Source organism: Lacerta agilis, chromosome 5, assembly GCF_009819535.1.
Source record: "Lacerta agilis isolate rLacAgi1 chromosome 5, rLacAgi1.pri, whole genome shotgun sequence".
Taxonomy (NCBI): domain Eukaryota; kingdom Metazoa; phylum Chordata; class Lepidosauria; order Squamata; family Lacertidae; genus Lacerta; species Lacerta agilis.
In genome coordinates, this window is record NC_046316.1 from 25,140,403 (window position 1) to 25,160,340 (window position 19,938).

The 19,938-nt window shown below is 39.8% G+C and overlaps 1 protein-coding gene and 1 long non-coding RNA gene across 4 annotated transcripts in view; one reads left to right on the plus strand and one right to left on the minus strand.

Moving 5' to 3' along the window:
- Positions 1-19,938, plus strand: part of LOC117046699 — a 169,427-nt gene that overhangs the window by 135,741 nt on the left and 13,748 nt on the right. For 2 of the 3 annotated variants that reach the window (XR_004426612.1, XR_004426613.1), the window contains exon 3: positions 15,865-16,063. This is a non-coding gene — a long non-coding RNA (uncharacterized LOC117046699). Of the gene's footprint in view, positions 1-15,864; positions 16,130-19,938 lie in introns of those variants that run through there. The other variant, XR_004426611.1, reaches the window with a different exon arrangement.
- CTNNA3 (catenin alpha 3) overlaps positions 1-19,938 on the minus strand; it is a 577,780-nt gene that overhangs the window by 10,326 nt on the left and 547,516 nt on the right. Inside the window, 1 exon segment of the mRNA XM_033148941.1 lies at positions 5,092-5,197. Coding sequence (XP_033004832.1) covers positions 5,092-5,197 — 106 coding nt within the window.

The window sequence follows — 19,938 nt, forward strand, 5'->3', positions numbered from 1 at the left end:
TTAGCATTAGTCCAAACTTCTCTGTGTCCATGTATCCATTATTAAAATTAATACTGACATAGCTGACCTTCCTCAGTCCATGCAATTATGAATATTTTTATGTGGACATTCTCAGGAACACCTGTTGATAATATTTACTGTGCAAAAAAATACATGGGAGTGGCTGTTTTAAATAACTAGAATGCATTGCTCAGAAATATTTTCAGCGCAGTGTGATGTATGAAGACAGGCATTCCAATCCAGCATTTGGCATGTGTTGCTTTAAGATAAGCATATGGAATTGCACAGAGGAAACATGCAAGCTTGTATAAACTTCCAAATTAATTTGGGCTACTGCGAATGGAGTTTGTAACTGGCTGGATGGTGCGTGTGTGTGGTTTGCATGGAGTGTGTGAAATTTGAATTTCTGCCCATATTTCTGCCTTCCTGTATACTGGCAATGCATTTACAGGTAGGTAGCCGTGTTGGTCTGCCAGTCAAAACAAAATAAAATAAAAAATTCCTTCCAGTAGCACCTTAACCAACTAAGTTTGTTCTTGGTATGAGCTTTTGTGTGCATGCACACTTCAAGTTTGGAATACTTTTATTTATTTAATTTCTGAATCACTTCTAGTTGAGATTCCTGCTTTGCAGGGGGTTGGACTAGAAGACCCTCGGGGGGTTCCTTCCAGCTCTACAATTGTCTACAGTGATTCTAAGCATCCTGAAGTTAAACTTTTACAACACAACAAAGCATGCATAACAACACACTAACAACAGCCTGTTTTGATATCACGCAGAATGGACCCTCTCATAAGATGGTATCTGCAGATTGCGCTCTTTTGCACAACTTGTGATTGGTTGGATGGGTAGCTAATAGATATGCTTTTTCCACAGCATGGAGCAATATAATAATGTCACACTCTCTCCCCAACTCCCTCTCTCAGTTCTGTGTACGTATTGCTATTTAAAAGTAAGCCCCACTGTGTTTAGCTGGACTTACTCCAATGTAAATCCATAACATAACCAGTGTGTGTGTGTTTTGCTATATAATTGTTTATGTATTCTGATCCCCTTCAAAAGGGAATGCTCTAAGCAGTATAATGCACATTGAAATCACTGTTGTGTGTCATATGACCATTAGACACTACCAGTTGTTGTGTTAGCTATTGTATGGTTACCACGATATTTCCCATAGGAACAAGAATTCCTTTCATTCTAATGAGTGTGTCATCCAAATGATAACAGAATTAGCCATTTCATTTCTCACAATAAAAAGTAATGATCAAGTGGAGCTGAAATGGGCAGATTCACTGAAAACAATGGTAGACTATTCATTGATTTCAGTGGGTAAAGCCATTTTGCAGAATAGCTGGGGAGGGGATTAGTTAATATAATTCCATAATTCAAAATGCTGTAAACTGCCTCAAGTATACATTAATTGGGTTTTGCTTTACTTCCATCTCATCAGTTTCCAAGGACATAAAATTACTTTGCTGCTGTACTGATTCTAGTAATGGCTAGTGCTACAGATCATGGCCATAATCCAGTACAGATCAAAGTACACTTAAGCCTATTAAAAGGAAATGTGCTGGATTGTCGCCCCTGATACTGCTTTCAGTGGGTTCTCATCAAATGGTGCATACGTTGAAATTGTATTTAAGCTATTCGAAATAACACCCACGACTGTGCTTATTGTAATTCTACAACTGTGATTTTTGTCTCAGTTATTTTATCATCGAGTAGTACCCTTTAATGGTAGTTTGGTGATATGCAACAAAATGGAATATAAATGAAGAAATAAATATCTCAATTACAGTTTGCTTTAAGTGTTTGGCTCCCACAGCACAGTGATGGTAGCATAAAGTGTATTGTTATGGCTGCTGGGTGAGCGTCCTTTGTTAAATTGATTACTTGCCCATAGTCAAAGATGAATTTTTTGGTGTTTCCTCCTGAATGGGGCAATTTACTTGCAGGCTGGAGTCTGGGATCAGACTGTGACTATAGGGCAGTTGGCAGTTCTGAATTTGGGCAAAGTACCTGAGCCTGAAGTTCCCCTTCAGTTTTGCAGGTAGTGTTGCCAGTGCAAACAAAACTATCCTCCAATAGTGGGCAATAATATTTCTGCAATTTAAACAAATGATCTCTTAGCCGATTTATTTCTTGAGTTTATGAGTAAGGGTTGCTGACATATTTTAAACCTGCAATGAAAATGGGTTGTAACCTGAATGAATGTGGCCACTTGTATTGCATTGTGTCATATTTCTTTAACCAGAAATAAGAAGTAATGTTGTTTTTCCTGTAGATTTTCAAAATGGCCCCTGCTAAAGTGAATAATCTATATGATGTAGTTAATGTTAAGCCACAACACATATTTTTTCCCAGAGGCAAAAATCTCAAAGCCTAATTCAAATGGTTTTACAGTTCTCTATTTTGATGATATGAGATTGTATGCAGCTTGAGTAAAAGTCATTCATTTGAAACTGCTCTACTTTATGAACTGGAAAAGGTCAAAGAGATGCAACAATGAGTCTTCATTACACAGTGATTGCTTATTTCAGCTGCTCTCTCGCTTTAGAAGCTATATGGGGAAAAGAAAAGAAGGGTTTGTTTTTCTTACTTGCATGTAATTTGGGATACCGAAAACTCTCTCTTACATTATGGCCAAGCTGCTGATTGGGAAAGGGGTGTCAAGATAATAGAGTCATGCTCTGTGAGGTATTGTGAGTGATAAACTGATGTATTCTAATGAATGGACATTATTGGTTGTGACAAGAAGACCTGTGAATGACTCTGTTATTCCCAGTTTAGGGAACCAGAGTGGGGAGAAACTATGAGAAAGGTATGTTCCATCTTGAGAACAATCAAACAATCCAGGCCCCAATGGCTGGGGCTGTGTGCACATATCCAGGTGAGATAATTGCAGTAGTGCCTATCAGCTATTAAGAGGCAAGGGAAGATCTAAGTCTAGCTCCTTGCACCCTCATCTGGATAGCCAATTTATGCTACTTTCAATTTTCTCAAAGGCTACATGCACCAGCTGTAACAGCTGCACCAGGAAGCAAAGTGCACATGCAGTACCCATTTGCACACATTTGCTGGGCAGATATTTGCACAAGGTGAGGACAGAGAAATGCTTGGAAAACAGTACACCAGAAAACTATGGACCATACTAAGCATGTCCCTGCTTGCCTGTAAAGCATGGGAATGCTGCTTTGCATATATAAAAATAAGCTTGTGGAAGAGAGGAAGGATACCTACTTCCTTCCCTGGTTTGCCTGCTTTAAGCTGTTCTCCCTTAGCCTGGTTAACTTTCAGTATCAGCAGAGGCGACGGCTTTGTTCATATCCTGAGCACACTCACTTTGATATGAATGGGGAAGTGCATGTTTATTAAACACACAAGGTACACCGTGGCACCTAGCTTTACTTCTCTACAATATTTGAATTAGGAGAGGCCCTGTAACCCCTGGAATTGATGGTGGACTGGAGGAGGACCACTAAACTGACTCTGAATCCTGGCAAGATGGAGGCACTGTGGGTGCGTGGATTCCACGTATGGATATTTGGTTAATTGGCTGCTTTGGAGGGAGTTGTACTCCTGAAAGAGCAGGTACATAGTATGGAGGTGCCCCTGATCCATCTTTGTTGCTAGAGGCCTAGGTGACCTCAGCAGCTGTGAGTGCCTTCTACCAGTTTTGTGGCTAGTAAGAAAATTAAAGCCATTGGGATAGCCTGACTGCAGAAATCCTTGTGCTTGTAACCTAAAGGCCAGACTACTGAAGTGTGGGGCTGCCCTTAATGTTGGTCCAGAAGGTGCAAACTGCAATTGCTTGACTTCTTGTTTCAGCAAGGTACTGCCAAGACATTACGCCACTGTTGAAAGAATTGCATTGGTTCCTAAATAGCTACCAGACTAGGCTGAGGGTGCTGGTTTTGGTGTATAAAGCCTTATACAACATGGGACCAGAATACCTGAAAGATTGGTTTACCCCTTATATACCCACCCAGTTGTGGCACCTACTATTTGGAATTCCCTCCCCTTCAATATTAGACAGGTGCCACCCGTCGTCATTTTGGAGCCTACTCTTTCTATTTCAACAACCCTTTTAAATTGAGATATTTCCCGGTCTGCATCTGCATTGGAATGATTTTTAATAAGTTTTTATTGTTTTGTGGCTTGTATTTTGCCTTCATGAGCTCTTTCGGTAGGAAGGGTGGTATATAAATAGCATTAAATACTGTACTGTACTATACTATACTATACTATACTATACTATACTATACTATACTATACTATACTATACTATACTATACTATACTATACTATACTATGGTACCTCGGTTTTCGAACGTCTCCGTTGACGAATGTTTCGGAACTTGAACACTGTAAACCCGGAAGTAAATGCTTCAGTTTTTTAATGCGCCTCGGAAGTCAGACAGGAAACGCAGCTTCTGCTGAATGCAAGATCCTGAAGCCTAGCTGTCGGCTATTGAGTTTTGGTTTTCAAACGTTTCGGAACTTGAACAGTCTTCCAGAATGGATTACGTTTGAAATCCGAGGTACTGCTACTGAATGAACTGGTGGCGGCACAATCGTAAAGTTTAGTTTATACTAAACCAGTATCCTTGATATGTAGCCTTTTATTTTTAGACTAGCTGGACTGCATATGAAAAGTGAACGAATTCCTATTCCTGATATAAGAGAAAAGAAATTAACGTGTCATTTCTTCTTCCATTTTAATTTAACTGCACATCAATTCCAGTGTACAGTTTATAATAATTTACAGTAATTTAATTGAAAAAGTAGGGTGAGAGGTAACATCTCAATGGAACAATGGAAAATTTTTATGAAAGGAGTGGCGGGGTTTTAAAGTCATTTGACCAAGACAGTTCATTGACAAATATTGATGTGGCTTATGTACTCCTGGTATAATAGTTTACTATGCAACGGTTTGCCAACTGTGATCATTCTTAGGTGTTTTTCTGATACAGAAACTAGACTTTTGAAGAAGGGAGCCAAAAATACAAAGAATATGAAGGTATGAAGCATGGTGGCAGTTGTATTCATCAACTACTGTGTTAAATACTGTGTTCAAGTTATTATACATACCTGATTAGAAATTAGTCTTGCAAGCATATCCATTCTTGATCCTGACTCTGAGATCATTTTTGCTGCATTAATAACATCTGATGTATTCTTCAGTGGGCCTCTACCCCTTAAAAAGAAAAGCAATAAATATAATGAATTAAGTACCGTACGTATTGCAATTAGTGATATTAAATTATTGAGAATAATCTTTTGGAGAATATTCTTGAGAATATTCTTGATTAATGAGAATATTAAGAGAATTTTCATTTAAAATAGGAGAATACTTATTTTAATGCATTGAAAATGATATAATTTTAATAGTTAATATACATGTTTATTCATGGGTAAACTTGTTCAGATGGCAACCAAAAACTGTACAGATACTTTTATTCAATGGAGCAATGCAGTAAATTCACATTCTTTGATTTTTTCCATCAAACTGGAAATTGAAAATTCAACGTGAATGACTCATGTTAATCACTAAGCCTGCTACTAACTGTATATTTACCATCAGCTTTGAAATCTATTTATATTGTGTATGTATGAAATGTAGCTTTTAAAGTAAAAGGGGGGGGGGAATAAAACCTCAGGTCCGCCACATGAGTACATTCTTTAATAAGCATATATACATGGTACAGTATTTTCAGTGCAACACTAATAAAATCAATATAAAGTGGGAGGAATCTAGAAAACTTTCTTAATGGTCAGCAGGTCAGCACTGTTGACATATAGGGAAACATATTGTTTAGTAAAGGAAACAGTGAAAATATATAAGCACAAGCCTACTTGTCACTTGCAAGTATCAAATTAAAAAGTAAAACATGTTTTATAGTTAAAGTTAGACCATTCTAGGGTGATGGCACCAGTAATTGTCATGTTAAGGTTTGGTATAAGGAAACTCAGTAGTTTAATCGTATTTTATTCTTCCATTAGAACATGCACATGCTATAGGACAAGTCAAAGAATACAATTGGCATGTTAAGGTTTGATACAAACCTTACTAGCACTAAATAAAAATATAGAAACATCAACTGTTTAACTCAAGGCCACCTCACATGCTGTTACACATAATTGCATAGGCTTAGGGACTTTAAATGTATAAAGCATTAAAGCTACTGTAAAAAATAAATAAATCACACTGTATGGCCAAGGATATAGAATTGCTAAGAATAAAGTCACACCTAAATAGGAAAAAAGGCTATTACATATCAAATTCAAATGTTCATCAGATTAAATGAATAGCATTTTTAAAACTAAAAATAAAAAATGTTTTCTGTAGCTCACATTTCAGAACTGCCAATGGTGAATGACACAATGCCTAGTAATGTAACTGGATCAAAAAATCATTATTCATTACTTACACTGGCAATATCACAGCTTGACTTCTTATTTACTAGATTTTTTTAATGTGGATTGTAAATCTGGTTCTTACATTAGAATTTACAGTTTGTAGAGAATATTCTCCGGAGAATTTTTTAGCAGAGAATATTCTCATTCTCCAGAATATTCTCACCTCACATCACTAATTGCAATACTGGAGTTAACTAGAGAACAGGTTGTCTGAGAATTAAAGGCAAACCTTTCCGGCTCTGAGAATTAAAGGCAATCATTCTTCCTGGCTTTACTGCAGCTGTGTCCAAACTGTTTCATTGTTTTCTTGAATTGATAGCCTTCCAATCAAAAAGTGGTTGTTTTACTGTAAAGTATCTTAAACCGCTTCCAGAAGTCACACTGGCACAATTCCTACCTTAGTATATATGCTACCAGTACCATCAAAGCACCTTCCTGTGAGGATTAAAACGGCCATCAAGACTGCTGTCTGGGGCAATAATAGTGTGACAAGAGCTGCCCTGTCTTCCTGGCCTGCACGTTGTCACCTTCTCTTTGCCTGGATCTGATCTGGAGGAAAGAGTGTTTTGCGGGAGATGTGTGTGCTCTGGGCCACTCTTATCATGAATAGTGCTGTGGTTTAAACTACTGAGTCTCTTGGGTTTGCTGATCAGAAGGTCAGTAGTTCGAATCCCCGTGACAGGGTGAGCTCCCGTTGCTCTGTCCCAGCTCCTGCCAACCTAGCAGTTTGAAAGAAAGCCAGTAGCAAGTAGATAAATTGGTACCGCTGCGACGGGAAGGTAAACGGTGTTTCTGTGCGCTATGGTTTCCGTCACAGTGTTCTGTTGCGCCAGAAGTGGTTTAGTCATACTGACCACATGACTTGGAAAGCTGTCTGTGGACAAACACCAACTCCCTTGGCCTGAAAGCGAGATGAGCACCGCACCCCACAGTCGCCTTTGACTGAACTTAACTGTCCAGGGGTCCTTTAACTTTTTTTTACCTTTTATCATGATTCCTACTGAGCTACGTATCTCAGATGGCAGATTAAAAGGGACAGTGGAACAAGCCCACCAGCTAGGCTGGCAGAGGAAGGGTGCCCCCATGCCAGCTACTGCAGGCAACCCTTGCTACTCAACCTCCTGTTGATGGCAGCTGCCAGGCCACACACTTTGGGAACGTCTCATAAGATTTAGGGCAGCTTCACTGCAGTAAGTGATAGCTGCTGGTGTGGTGGTGGTGGGTCCTGACTTCTCAGGAGGCAAAATGGCTTGGTCTGATCCTCAGTAAAGTTGTGGAGAATCTATAAATGGCATCTCAGGGAGCATAGGAAGTTTTGGTAAGTGAGTGCAAGAAATTATCAATAAGTAAGTGATTATGTGACATTTTCCCAGGCCGTGTCATGCCACATTTACCTCAATATGTGACTATTAGTGCTACTCATCTACACTTAAATTGGTCAAATCCAGAAATGAAGAAAGAGTACATCTTAAACACAAGAAGAACCATTCAGCAAATGCCACACTTTCAATTATTCTAATAAATGAATGTCCCTGGAGACAGATTTACAGTGAATTATAAATTATCCGGTAGAATCTGGTTTTAGCCATTCAACTCTTTGATTGAGGGGAAAGAGATCATACCTTTCTAATTATGTTCTGTTCAAAAGCAAACAATGCAGCTTACATTTCATGCAGGCAAGTATTGTAATGATTCCTTGGACGTCACCAGGAATAAAGTTTAGAAAGTATAGCCTGATAATTTCATTTTCTAGGGTACCCAATAGAATAGCTCCTGGCCTGTCCCTATTGCCCCTAGGTCATCGCTGTGGCATTATGTTAAATGTAGTTATATTTGAACTACAGTGGTACCTCGGGATACGTTACCTTTGGGTAACGTAACTTTTGGGTTGCAAACGTGGCAAACCCGGAAGTGTATGCTTCCGGGTTTCGCCGCATGTGCAGAAGCGCTCTGCGCGCCATGCACATGCGCAAAAGCAGTGCCTCTTGTTGCAGACTTTTTGGGTTGCGCACGGACCCCTGGAACGAATTAAGTTCTTATCCGGAGGGTCCACTGTATACTTTGCTCTTTCCTTCCCAGTACAGCAGCAGCAACAGTTTCTGAGAGTGCAGGTTTGTCCTCATCCTCTGCTACCTACTTCCTTGATCCTATCAGCATCATGGCCCTAGAGACCCCCAACCTGGCTGTCATTCAGGGGTGGCTGCCCCATTTTGTCAACTCAGGCTAAATGGGAATTGCCACCTCTTGGCCCTGCCCAAGCACGCCTCACTTCTGCTGCCACCACACCCCAGCTCTTGCCAAAGTCAGCAGGAGCCAGAGAGTGCTCCTCCAAATGTTGCCTGCGTTGCAGAGAGCCGAGTGGCAAACAGCATAGATGAATGTCCTGGCTCTTGCTGAATTCAGTGGGAGCCAGGAAGATGAGCGGCAACGCTGCACACTGGAATGCCTCCTTGGTGGTGGAGCGGATGGAGCACCACCTCTTGCACTTCCACCACCTGAGGCTGGCACTTCACCCATGTCATAGGCGGGCAGGCTCTGCTGTCATTTTTACACAGACAGCTTAGGAACAAGCTGAGAGCCTCACCTAGTGCTCCTGCTTGCTCATTTTTCATCATCAAGTGAAGTAGACCAAGGACCTATTAAAGCTTAATCCTTCCTCTGCACTGGGCCTTCGTTTGATTTTCACCCAAGACAGATTTTCCTAATTCTTAGTCACAATGTGATAGCTTTGAATGCCACTAAGAGAGAAGAAGGAATAAAAAGGAAAAGTACATTTCCTGCTAAGTAACATATTGCCCTCAGAATATTCTGGTTTTGTATTATACATAGATTTGCATTATCTTGGGTGCTTGTTTTTTTTAAAGGTCATTCAAATTGTCGCATTGTGAATACAACTTCAGAACTCCTTAAAATATTTTTTTAAAAAGATGGGGCAACTTTAAACTGATATATATTGGCATAAAATGCTTCAGGGAAGTTTAAAAAAAACTGTTAGATGTATTCAATTTAAATCAAGGTCAATCAAGAAAAATTGTATTGTATTTCAGCATGCGTTGTAAGAATGCTGAAATAGAATCAGAAAGGAACTTTTAGCAAACAAGAATTATTCTATCTAACTGCAAAAGGTTTCATTAGTTGATCCCCCACCCTCCACTGGCTAGTTGTAGGGAAATACCGGTAATACTTTTGCTAGGGGTATAAACTCTTAGAAACTGAAATAGCTGATGGACTTAGAAACACACTTTCTTTCAAAACTGCTGCTTTCTCTCTCGCTTCTTCCACCTTGCTATTTTTGGCAAAGACAATGAATGAGTAGGAATAGGATGGGCAGATGTCCTACTTTACAGAGGACATTCCTCTGTTCAAGGGGCTGTATTGTCCGAGTCCAGTTTAGAGTTAAAGAACCATACAAAAGAAGAGCAGCAGGATCTTAAAGTAGCTTGTGTGCAGGTGGCATGCCTGGATAACAGTCTGAGCAGGCACATGGGTTATCTCTTCCTCACTACGGTGAGATTCCTGTATTTCAATTTCAATTAAATTATTTCTAATTTTGCAATTGTATATCAGCACTTGTAATTTTTACACATTTCTGTGCCTTTTTTAATGAATATTTTTTTATTTTTTTATGATCCATAAGTGGCCATTCTAAGGATGAACTTTAAACATAAACTTTAAACATAAATGGGTCGTATTTAATAACAGAATAACATTCTGCTGTTACCAATTACTCTGAAGCATTAAGATTACATATGAAGTTTTTACCTAGAAACAGACCATTGTGACTTAACCATTTCACAAATGCAATTAATTTGGGGAGTGGGAAAGACAAGGGGAGAGACTCTGGCAGGTGCGCATGAACAGGTAGGAAAGGGGGGGGGGTATAGGCAAGCTATTGAGGGGTGAGGTTTCTGCTTCACTCCAAAATAAAATATGGTCCATGCTCTGTTTTTCTCTTACTTGTGGATACAATAAATGCCAAAGAGACACTGGAAAGGCTTCTATAGGAAAGTGTGGGAGTAATAAAGACATATTCTGTTCAGAAAAGGTGTGAATTTTATTTTATTAGTTTCAAGTCAGTAGCATTCAAGCTTGTGAAAATTCTGTGAACACAATGGGCAAAATCTGGCGGAAGTTAAGTAACGACTAATCCTTAGGGATGGAATCAAATGGGTGTTACTCTGCTAATGGAAGGGTAGCTATCAATCAATGGACTGGGCAAGGAAGCAATTTTGGTTATCCCTTCTCCCTCCTGCAGCCCCCAAATTTGATATGGAGGATTGAGAGACCTTTAGGGGCAGGGGGGATAAAAATTTGACCCTGTTCCACTTAAGAATGCCCTTCTTTATGTGGGGAGACACCCATTTGATCCCAACCATTCAAATTATGACTAGATTGTGCCTGATGTGCAGTTGGCAGTTGTAGCTACTTATTTCTAGATAGAGATCTGTTCACTCTAGACTATGTAACTACAGGAGTAGGAAAGGATTAGAAATAACCTTTGCAGAGGGATGTAACTCTCAGCGACATTAAACCCTTTAAATATAACACTTTGCTAGTTAAATATGTTCTGTCATTTAAAGCAATTTTTCCTATCGACATCATCTGCTATCAGTGCTTCTTTCTTTCAGATACAGCTGTTGAAATATTTCATGCTGGTTTCAAGCTCAATGTCTGTTATCTTTGTTAGATCTCACTGTGACTCCCTCAGGATTCAACAAGGCTTGCAAAATAAATAACTAAACATACCTGCACTTCTTCTTCCTCTGTAAATAACTCTGTCAGCTATTCCTGACTTTTCTGTTTTGAAATAGTGCTTGTATTTTGTCATTGAAAAGACAAATGCCTCGTGAGCATTTATTTTCATGACTAAGATTCCTATACCCTGGCCACTAAATGGGCCTTGGGGCAGAGTCTGGCAGGCTTAGAAGCAGACACACAAAAAGTATTTGATGGGCATTTCAGACCTCCATTTTGGTTAAATGTCAGTTTTATTGGATGGACTAAATGTATGTGGCAAGATGGAACAATGCTTTTTACTCAGCAATTGATAAGGACGGTGAAGGGTTACGGTAGGACTGGACCCGACAGTTGTACCTGAAAAGGGTGGGGTTTGAGCTGAATCCTGGAAAGAGCTCGTTTATTAAACAAATGCACGGCACTTGCAATTTTCAAGCATAGATTAATGTCACTTCTCGATCCTAGAGAGATGAAAACTTTTGTTGGGGGGGACAAGAAAAATGGGGGGTGACTCCTCCCATTTTTGCATTTTTAACTTGGGCCTTCACATCTCTATTGGCACCTACTGGAAATTGCCCAAAGGATGATTCAAGTGCAACAAAACTTCCACATCCTTCCATCTCGTATCAAGTTATGTCTGCTCTGTGCTGGGTTAACTAAAACTCATGACAACAGTTAAACATAAAATGATCTTTTCTAGTATAATAGGCACATGCCTCTGATTTATGCTTCCTAGCTAGTGTGTGAATAGCTTGATCTCTCTTCCCCCATTTGAATCTTCCATTTTGAGGAACAGGTATACGGCACAAATGTTTTCTGATACTTCTGTTGATCTGGAAAGATTTACCAAATTTCAAAGGGGAAGTGAGCTTTTGTAAACCCCAAAATTCTGAGGTATAGATTAAAATGGCACGTTTCCCATGTGGCTTATTTCCCTTCCTTAAAGGAATGGAAAAGTGGGGAAATAAGGTGCTGCAGGGGCAAAAACCAAGTGAGGGGAGCCTATTATTCCCCATGGGGCCTTCATGGGAGAAGTGCTTTTCCCATCCCCACCCTTGTGTTTTTTTTACCCTTCTCCAAATGTTGCCCCTTTTTTGTGCAGTGGATCACCAATACCAGGGACCACAGGGGCAAAAACTAAGGAAGAGGGAGCCCGTTGTTCACAGGTTTTATCAAGCTACATAAGAACACATTAAAAAATGGCTGTTGTGTTATGCGTCTTCATATGATCCTCTGTTAAATTCATTTTTCTTTGTCAACATGCTGAAGGTACACTCTGTTTGCAGCTCACACTTAAACACATTTACCTTAAAGTAAATCCTACTGATTTCAATTGAATTTATTTCCAAATAAGTGAGTTTAGTAATGCACACCAACAGCGATTACAATTTGAACTATACTAAAATTATTTTAAGATCAGACATAGGAGGGAAATTAGTTCTTCATCTCAAGCACAAGGCAGCAAAATGAAACGGAAGATCAGTTTATATTAATCTGATTCCCTGAAGTGCCTAATATGCCTTTTGAAAACTGCGAAAACAAATATCTCTGCATCGATAATAATAAAAAGTGATTAGGAACAAATGAATGCTTTTCTCCTAATTCTTTAACATGAATGAGAATGAAAGAGAGCAATTCATGGCCTGCACAACATTTACAAACTCCTACTGTGAGACGGGCAATCTCTGTCAGGTAGGAAGGAACCCTTCTAGAGAGAAGTAGCATTTTTGAAACACAGCATTTATTCTGAAAGAATGAAGTGAAGTTATCTGGATTAAATAAATTATACACCTAAATGTAATTGAGCAATCAGCATGTTTATAACTGATGGTCTATAAACAGCTGACCTGCCTTTTTATCATCATGTTGCTTCTAATCTTATTACTCAAATGACTTCAGCAATTGCAAGAAAATGTTATTAGTGTGCCCTTTTGCTTTTAAATCTTTTTGGTCAACACAAACTGCATTTATGACTGAGACAGTTTGTAACATTGGATAGTATAGATGTTACTGACCAGCTAACTTGCCACAGGATTCCCCCCACACTATTTCACAGATGGCAGTAGGGACCCTCCTGGAGGGATGTAAGGAAGGAGTGATTTCCATTTTGCCATGGAATCATCTATTCTGCTACTTTTCAGCTTCCATTAAAAACATTATCCATCTCACTATTAGCTATGGCTGAAACTTATGTGATTACCGGTAATTACGTAAATAAGTTCAATACATTTCAACAGAGAACACAATGTAGAAAATAACATAATTATTTGTGTGATGTTTGCACACTAAAGAATCACAATAGTAAAGACTGCTCGTATTGGCTTCCGTGATTTCCATTCCTCATCATGGACAAACATGTGAACTGTGAGAATCTCATTCCCTTTTCTGATGGAATTTGCTACCATCCCTACTCACCTGTGAATGTGTAGTGAATAGATTTTTTCAGAATTAAGATAGCAAGTGTCACAATGAAAAATAATAATATACCATAGTTCACAAATATATTGCAGATGGCTTCTGGAAACCAAAGGCAATCCACAGACTACAGTACAAATATATGCATGTATGTGTATAATGTTATTCAGTTAAACATTCAATTTGGTGAACTGAACAACAATTTAAACAGCACGTCATCATAATGCTGGGAATTTCCCTGGGAAGAAGAATTGAGAGGAATTGGTGTTTCTAACAACTCTCAGCACCCTTAACAAACTACAGTTCCCAGGATTCTTTGGAGGAAGACATGGCTGTTTAAAGTGCTGTAAATGTATCGTGCAGATGGAGGAGCCTTTATGAAAAAAGGTGCCATCTCACCTTTTATTTAACCTGTTGGGATTTTTTTTTTAAGCCTTGGGATAGCTGACTGCACTTTACTTCCCACAGCTAACTGTATAGAATTAAAAAATTAAAATTAATTTTTCCTGTGAGAAGGAAGAACAGAACTGTTCCTGTGAGGGAAGCCCTTCCCTTGCTCTTGTCTGAAAATACTGAGCTCAACTTAGCTGCCTCAGAAGCTTGTAGGCAAGGGCAGTTTCAGTTTCATCAGGCATGCAAAAATGCCGGGGAGCACTCTCTGCTCCACTTTGCTCAACTTCATTTGAGATATTGTGTTAACTAAAGCAAAATAGAAAGCAAACAAAATTAAGTTTTAATATTGTATCATAGCTGTCTGCCCTGAGGCTAGGATTCAAAGCTACATAGCAATTTAAAGCCAGAGGGGGCTGGGTAGAAGGAGAAGCGCATTGATTGGCCCATGCTGGCCAAGTGACATTGCAAATCTATCACGCAACAGTGTGACTCACACAGAGAAGCCAGGCCACAGGGCTTTGTTGCAGGATGCCACAACTCAACTAATACACAGTCAGGAAAACTTGGGTGCAGTGGGAAAACAATTACTAAATGGGGCTGTTGCTCTGGGCCCATGTCTGCTGCTACTTCTAAGTTGTTTCCTCCAGGGTTTGCTTCCCAAATCATAACCCTCCTTTTCTAGATCTTGTCTCTTTATTTTACTCCTCCCTCACTTTTACCTAGTTATGCTTTTACTTTGATCACATTTACTTTTGCTCTGCAGCTTCTAGTAGTCTCCCTGTCTCAGTCTGTTTGTGGATAATTCTACCCCATATTCTTCCAAATCCTTTCCCCTTTCTAAGCTGCTGGGGTTAGCCTTCTTCTGTTGGGGTTCCCCTAGATTCCCTATGAGTTGGAGTAAGTGGCACACTGCTAAAAGGGGGAGCACTGGTGCTCTTTCTGACATAACTTCTCTTTCTACTCCCACGTCCTGCTCCTCAGTGTGTGCTGTCCATAGCTGTCAAGTTTCGGATTTGAAAATAAGGGATCAGCAGTCTCACCTATCCCGAGGACAGTCACATGTCAGTGGTGGGCGGAGCCAGAAGCAAAAGTGGGCGGAGCAGCAATGTAAACTCCAAGCGGCCTCGGGCTCGGAGCGGAGCAAAGAGGAGGGCAGCCAGCAAAGAGGAGGGCAGCCATGTGCTCTGCGCGATGGAGCCCCATCGTCTTCTTGTCTGATCCCATCAAAATAGGACAGGAAGCAGCAGCTGCTCAAAGGCAGCCAGGCTCCGCCCGCCAGCTAACCCTATTGGCCGGCTGAGGGGCTCGGCAGCAACGGATAGGGGCTGATGCAGGGGGAGCAATACACCCCCCTGTAAGCACGGGAAACGGATCCCACTTGCTTTGAGGGTTGAGGCTTTTCTCTCCAAGTAGGCGAGGTCTTCCCACCCAGTCCCTGGCCAGCAGGGGAGGAGCTGCTTCCATTAAAAATGGGAAATTTAAGGGAAATAAAAAATAAGGGAGAGCAGCGGGAAACTGCTTAAAATAAGGGAGAATCCCGGGGAAAACGGGATACTTGACAGCACTGGTGCTGTCTCCTTCACTAACCATCTTCCTTACTTCTTTCTCTTGCTTTCTTACCCTGTTCCCAACCCTAACCCTGCGGAAAGCCATATTTAATTAGACTTTAATTTGATTTTGACCTGTTTTTAGGAGGTAATTTAATTATTATTTCATTTTATACCAATGTTATATACCTGATGTTAGACGCCCTGAGCCAGACTTCGTCCAGGGAGGGTGGGATATAAATAAAAGTTTATTATTATTATTAAGTACTCATGAAGGATAAGGCTATCAATATCCTTGCTCTACCTCCACTATCGGAGGCAGTATGCACTCAGCTCTGACTTCTTCCCACAGGCATTTGGCTGGTCACTGAGGACATTTGCTCTTGTGTTGATGATGCCTGCTTGAAGGGGAGAAACTGGCCATAGTGACCTCATGCTGATGTCGCCCACTTGAATGGGAAAGAAACTGGCTAGCATGCCCCTTGCCCCATCCATCTGAAGGAGAGAGAGAAAAGACTGCTCTTCATGCCCACGTGTTGCCAGCCAGAAAGGTACCTTTATGCCCTGGACCATACTTTACTATCCCAGCCTCATAAATGCAAGTATAATTTATATTGTTATTTATTATTACATTCCACCATCCCTCCAAGGAGCTCAATGCAGCACATGTGATCTTTCCCCTCCCATTTTATTTCCTCACAACAACCCTGTTGTGAGGCAGTGACTAGCCCAAATCCCCCCCCCCCGGTGACCTGTATGGCTGAGTGGGGATTTTAACCCTGGTATCTCAGGTTTCAGAGCTTTAAGTGTATGGTGTGGCTTTAACTAAAGTGCTGTACTTGCTCATTTTAGTTGTGAATCTCTTCATAGCTTCCTGGCCTTGCCACATTTCTCCTGCCCTTAAAAGTTAAGCCTTCTAGCTCTCTGCAGCCTCCTAGCACCACATTTTCTGGAATGCTCATGAAAGCAAGAGTGCATCGTAAAAGCTTTATCCAACCCTCATTAATTGCCAAATAAAGCTGGGGGGGGGGGAGTACCAGCTCTACTGAAAAATACAAAAAGTGATTATTATCTTTGATTGTGATACTGCAGGGGGTGTGAATATTGTAAGTCGGTTGCTGAGTTCTCAACTTAATCTTTTTGGCTTTTAAGATCATTTTGTGGCTTTCCAACATAAAGCCCAGTATCAAAACTGCTTGTGCAATTTGCAAGAGACTTGGATATATGCTGTTACGTTTATTTATTTAGAATTAGATTTAATCCTTTGCATGCAAGTAAATGCTCCCTCTCAGCTGTCAAACTCAGCTCTAATAATAAGTTGGCTAAAGGAATGACAAGCCCAATCTGTTCAGCAAGAATTACAAAATTCTTTTCTGTAGTCTCTAGTCAGCCACAGAAAAATAAGATTATGTGAATCAGCTTCCAGTGTCATAGAGGCACAAACAAACCCTGACATGGTATGTTGATGTGTTTTGCAAATAATGCTAAAATAACATCAGCAACGAAATAATGTCAGTAAAGACAGATACCTATGAAGCATAATTTTGCTAGAGTAGAGCAAGAACACCCTATGATCAAGTAGGTCATCTACTCCTGTACTAAAAGAATATCCAACAGGTGACTTTCTACCTTCTTTTTAATAGCTAAGAGCACAAGTCAGCCCAATACTTTGAAGTCCCACATATTTTAATGAGATAATTTAAATTCTATTCTTTAAATCACTCAGATTGAAATCTGGGGGCTTTAATGGTGCACAGCTTTGGGCTGGATCATAACTTACGCTAGTTTCAATACTGCACACTCTACCTACCTATTTATCTATCTATCTATCTAATTATAAGAAACAACTATCATTATATACAACCAATGTATACAGCCAACAAGAACACTAGCTTTCCTCTTTCCTTTTGCTTTATGGGGGGGGGGGGTGCAGGTTTTGCAAGCTACAGCTTTGCTTTAATCAGCAGCTACTCACTGGTGCGCATCATAGTTTCTGCCAATAATGCACCCTTGGAACAACACTAATTCCAAGATTGCACTGTGATTATTGCCATTGGTGCTAATAGCACCTGCTGAACCATCAGTTTTATACTTTGAAACAGGGATGGGGAACAAGTGGCCCTTGTGATGTTGTGATCCCACATCATCTAGAGGGCCATGGGTTCCCAGGCCATATTATCAAACTAGAGTTTTTTAGGAAAGGAAAAGTCACAGTTGGTCCTGGTAACCCCTCATGGCTGAAAACACCTGAGGTTGGGGTTTTGTTTTGTTTTTTACCTATGTACCAAATTGGCCAGATTTTCATCCTCCCACTTAACTACACCAGTATCTAAGGAAAAGACAATCTAAACCAGGACAAATAATCAATATATGAGAGATAAAGGGGATATTAGAAAAATAAATTTTGCTGTTCCTAAGGCAGTTGATTTCATTTCTAAGTAAAATATATTAAGAATTTTAGTTATTTAACAGATTAACCCACCTTTCCACCACTTACATTTTCAAGATGGCTAACAAACAGTTCCTTTCAGTCTCAGGGGGGATGGCCTTCCACAGCTACTCTTTCTCCTCTAGAACAAATCAAAGGACTCCCTCACCTTACCCCTGATGCCATGAGAGTGAACCAATACCTCTACTCTTGCTCTCCAATTATGAGCTCTCCACCCTAGTTCAAGGACACAACAGATAATAGGAGGAGATCAGGACAGCTCCCATCACACAGCTTTTTCTCAGGCAGCTGCCACAATGGCAGTGAGAATCTGAATTGGTTATAGTATTCCAGTCCCACAAATACTTGTATTATGAGCTTGCATCTGAAGGCAGCCCTGTATTGAAAAAAAATTAATGTCTGATGTTTCACAATTTTTAAATGTGCTGTAAGCTGCCCAGAGTGGCTGGGGAAACCCAGCCAGATGGGTGGGGAATAAATAACAAAAATTATTATTATTATTATTATTATTATTATTATTATTATTATTATTATTATTATTATTAATTCAGTCCTTTCCTCTAATCTTAGATTCTCAAGCTTTCTTAAGCCCACTTCTTATGCTCTCCTGGTAATGTGGGGTTGGACAAAGACTGCAGAAATTGCCTACTTGCACAGCTAGCTGGTTCTAAGAAGTGCCACCCGCAAGGTTTAGGTGAATCTTAAGCATCCCAGGGAGCTCACGCCATCTTCACACTCCTAAATTTAGATATTTAATCCCTGGTGTTCAGTACATTGGTTCAAGCCAGTAAGGTGGCAGTAAGATGTTAACTGCATGTGATGTGACTTGAGCCTGAGTAGAATCATACATGGAACCCGCTTAAAATATTTTTTGAAATCTTAGTCGTTTTCCCATTTACCTGGGAGTAAGCCCCATTGAACTCAGTTGGACTTGTTTCTGAGTAGATAGGTTTGTTGTTAAAACAATATAGACTTACAGCAAACCTGAGTTCTCCTTGTTTACTAAACAGCTTACTCGCTTTGGGTAAGTTGACTAAATAAGCTAAACTCATTTCCAAGTGTGTGGATACCACCTACAACATATAGGCATAAATCTGTTCTGAAAGAGCAAGTTCAGCTTAGAACTGAGCTCAAATACTAGGGAGATTCAGGAAAAGATTATGCAACTCAGAAGGTTTTTGCAACCCAAACAAAAACACAATTTGGATGAGTGTCAGAATTATGTTTAAGCCCCCCTGTAAGAACAAGTTCCAAAACTTCCTAAAATACTTCCCTCGTTCATAAATTCACAGTTAGCAACTGAAATGGAACAAAATAAAAACAAATAAATTGCAGGATAGGTAATGTAATTAACCGCACAGTGAAGGAGTCGTGTGAATTTGCATTTGATATGTTCTTGGAACATCTGTTATGCAATAGTGACAGGTGTTTATTAATATGGATGTCTAATCACATTTCTAGGTCGCTAATGCCTCAGTAACTCATCTTTCTAATATGTATATCTTTCATTATACATTACAATCACTTATCAAAATATTTTACATTTATCTTTTGCACATTACTACTTTTGACCTATCAGGAAAATATGTTTATTTTGAAGGTTAATGCACTGTTTTAATTTATTCATTTGATATGACAAAATTTAATAATATAGATAAAGGGTACCATACATTAGTACTGGTTGTGTCCATAGATCCCAGCGGCTATAGGGGTTTCTTATGCTCAGTGATTAATATTCTTGTCTGCACTGTGGTGTAGTAGTTAGAATTGTAGGCTAGGAGCTGGGATACTGGGTTTCAAATCTTCACTTGACCATTAAGTTCATTGTGTGGGTGACTTTGGATCACCCACCTAATCTATGTCATAAGAAGGCAGAGAACCATGTATGTTACCTTGAACTCCTTGGAAGAAAGGTGGGGTATGAATGAAATTATCATCATAAGCAGCCCCAGAAACTTTAGATTGCACCATGTAGGG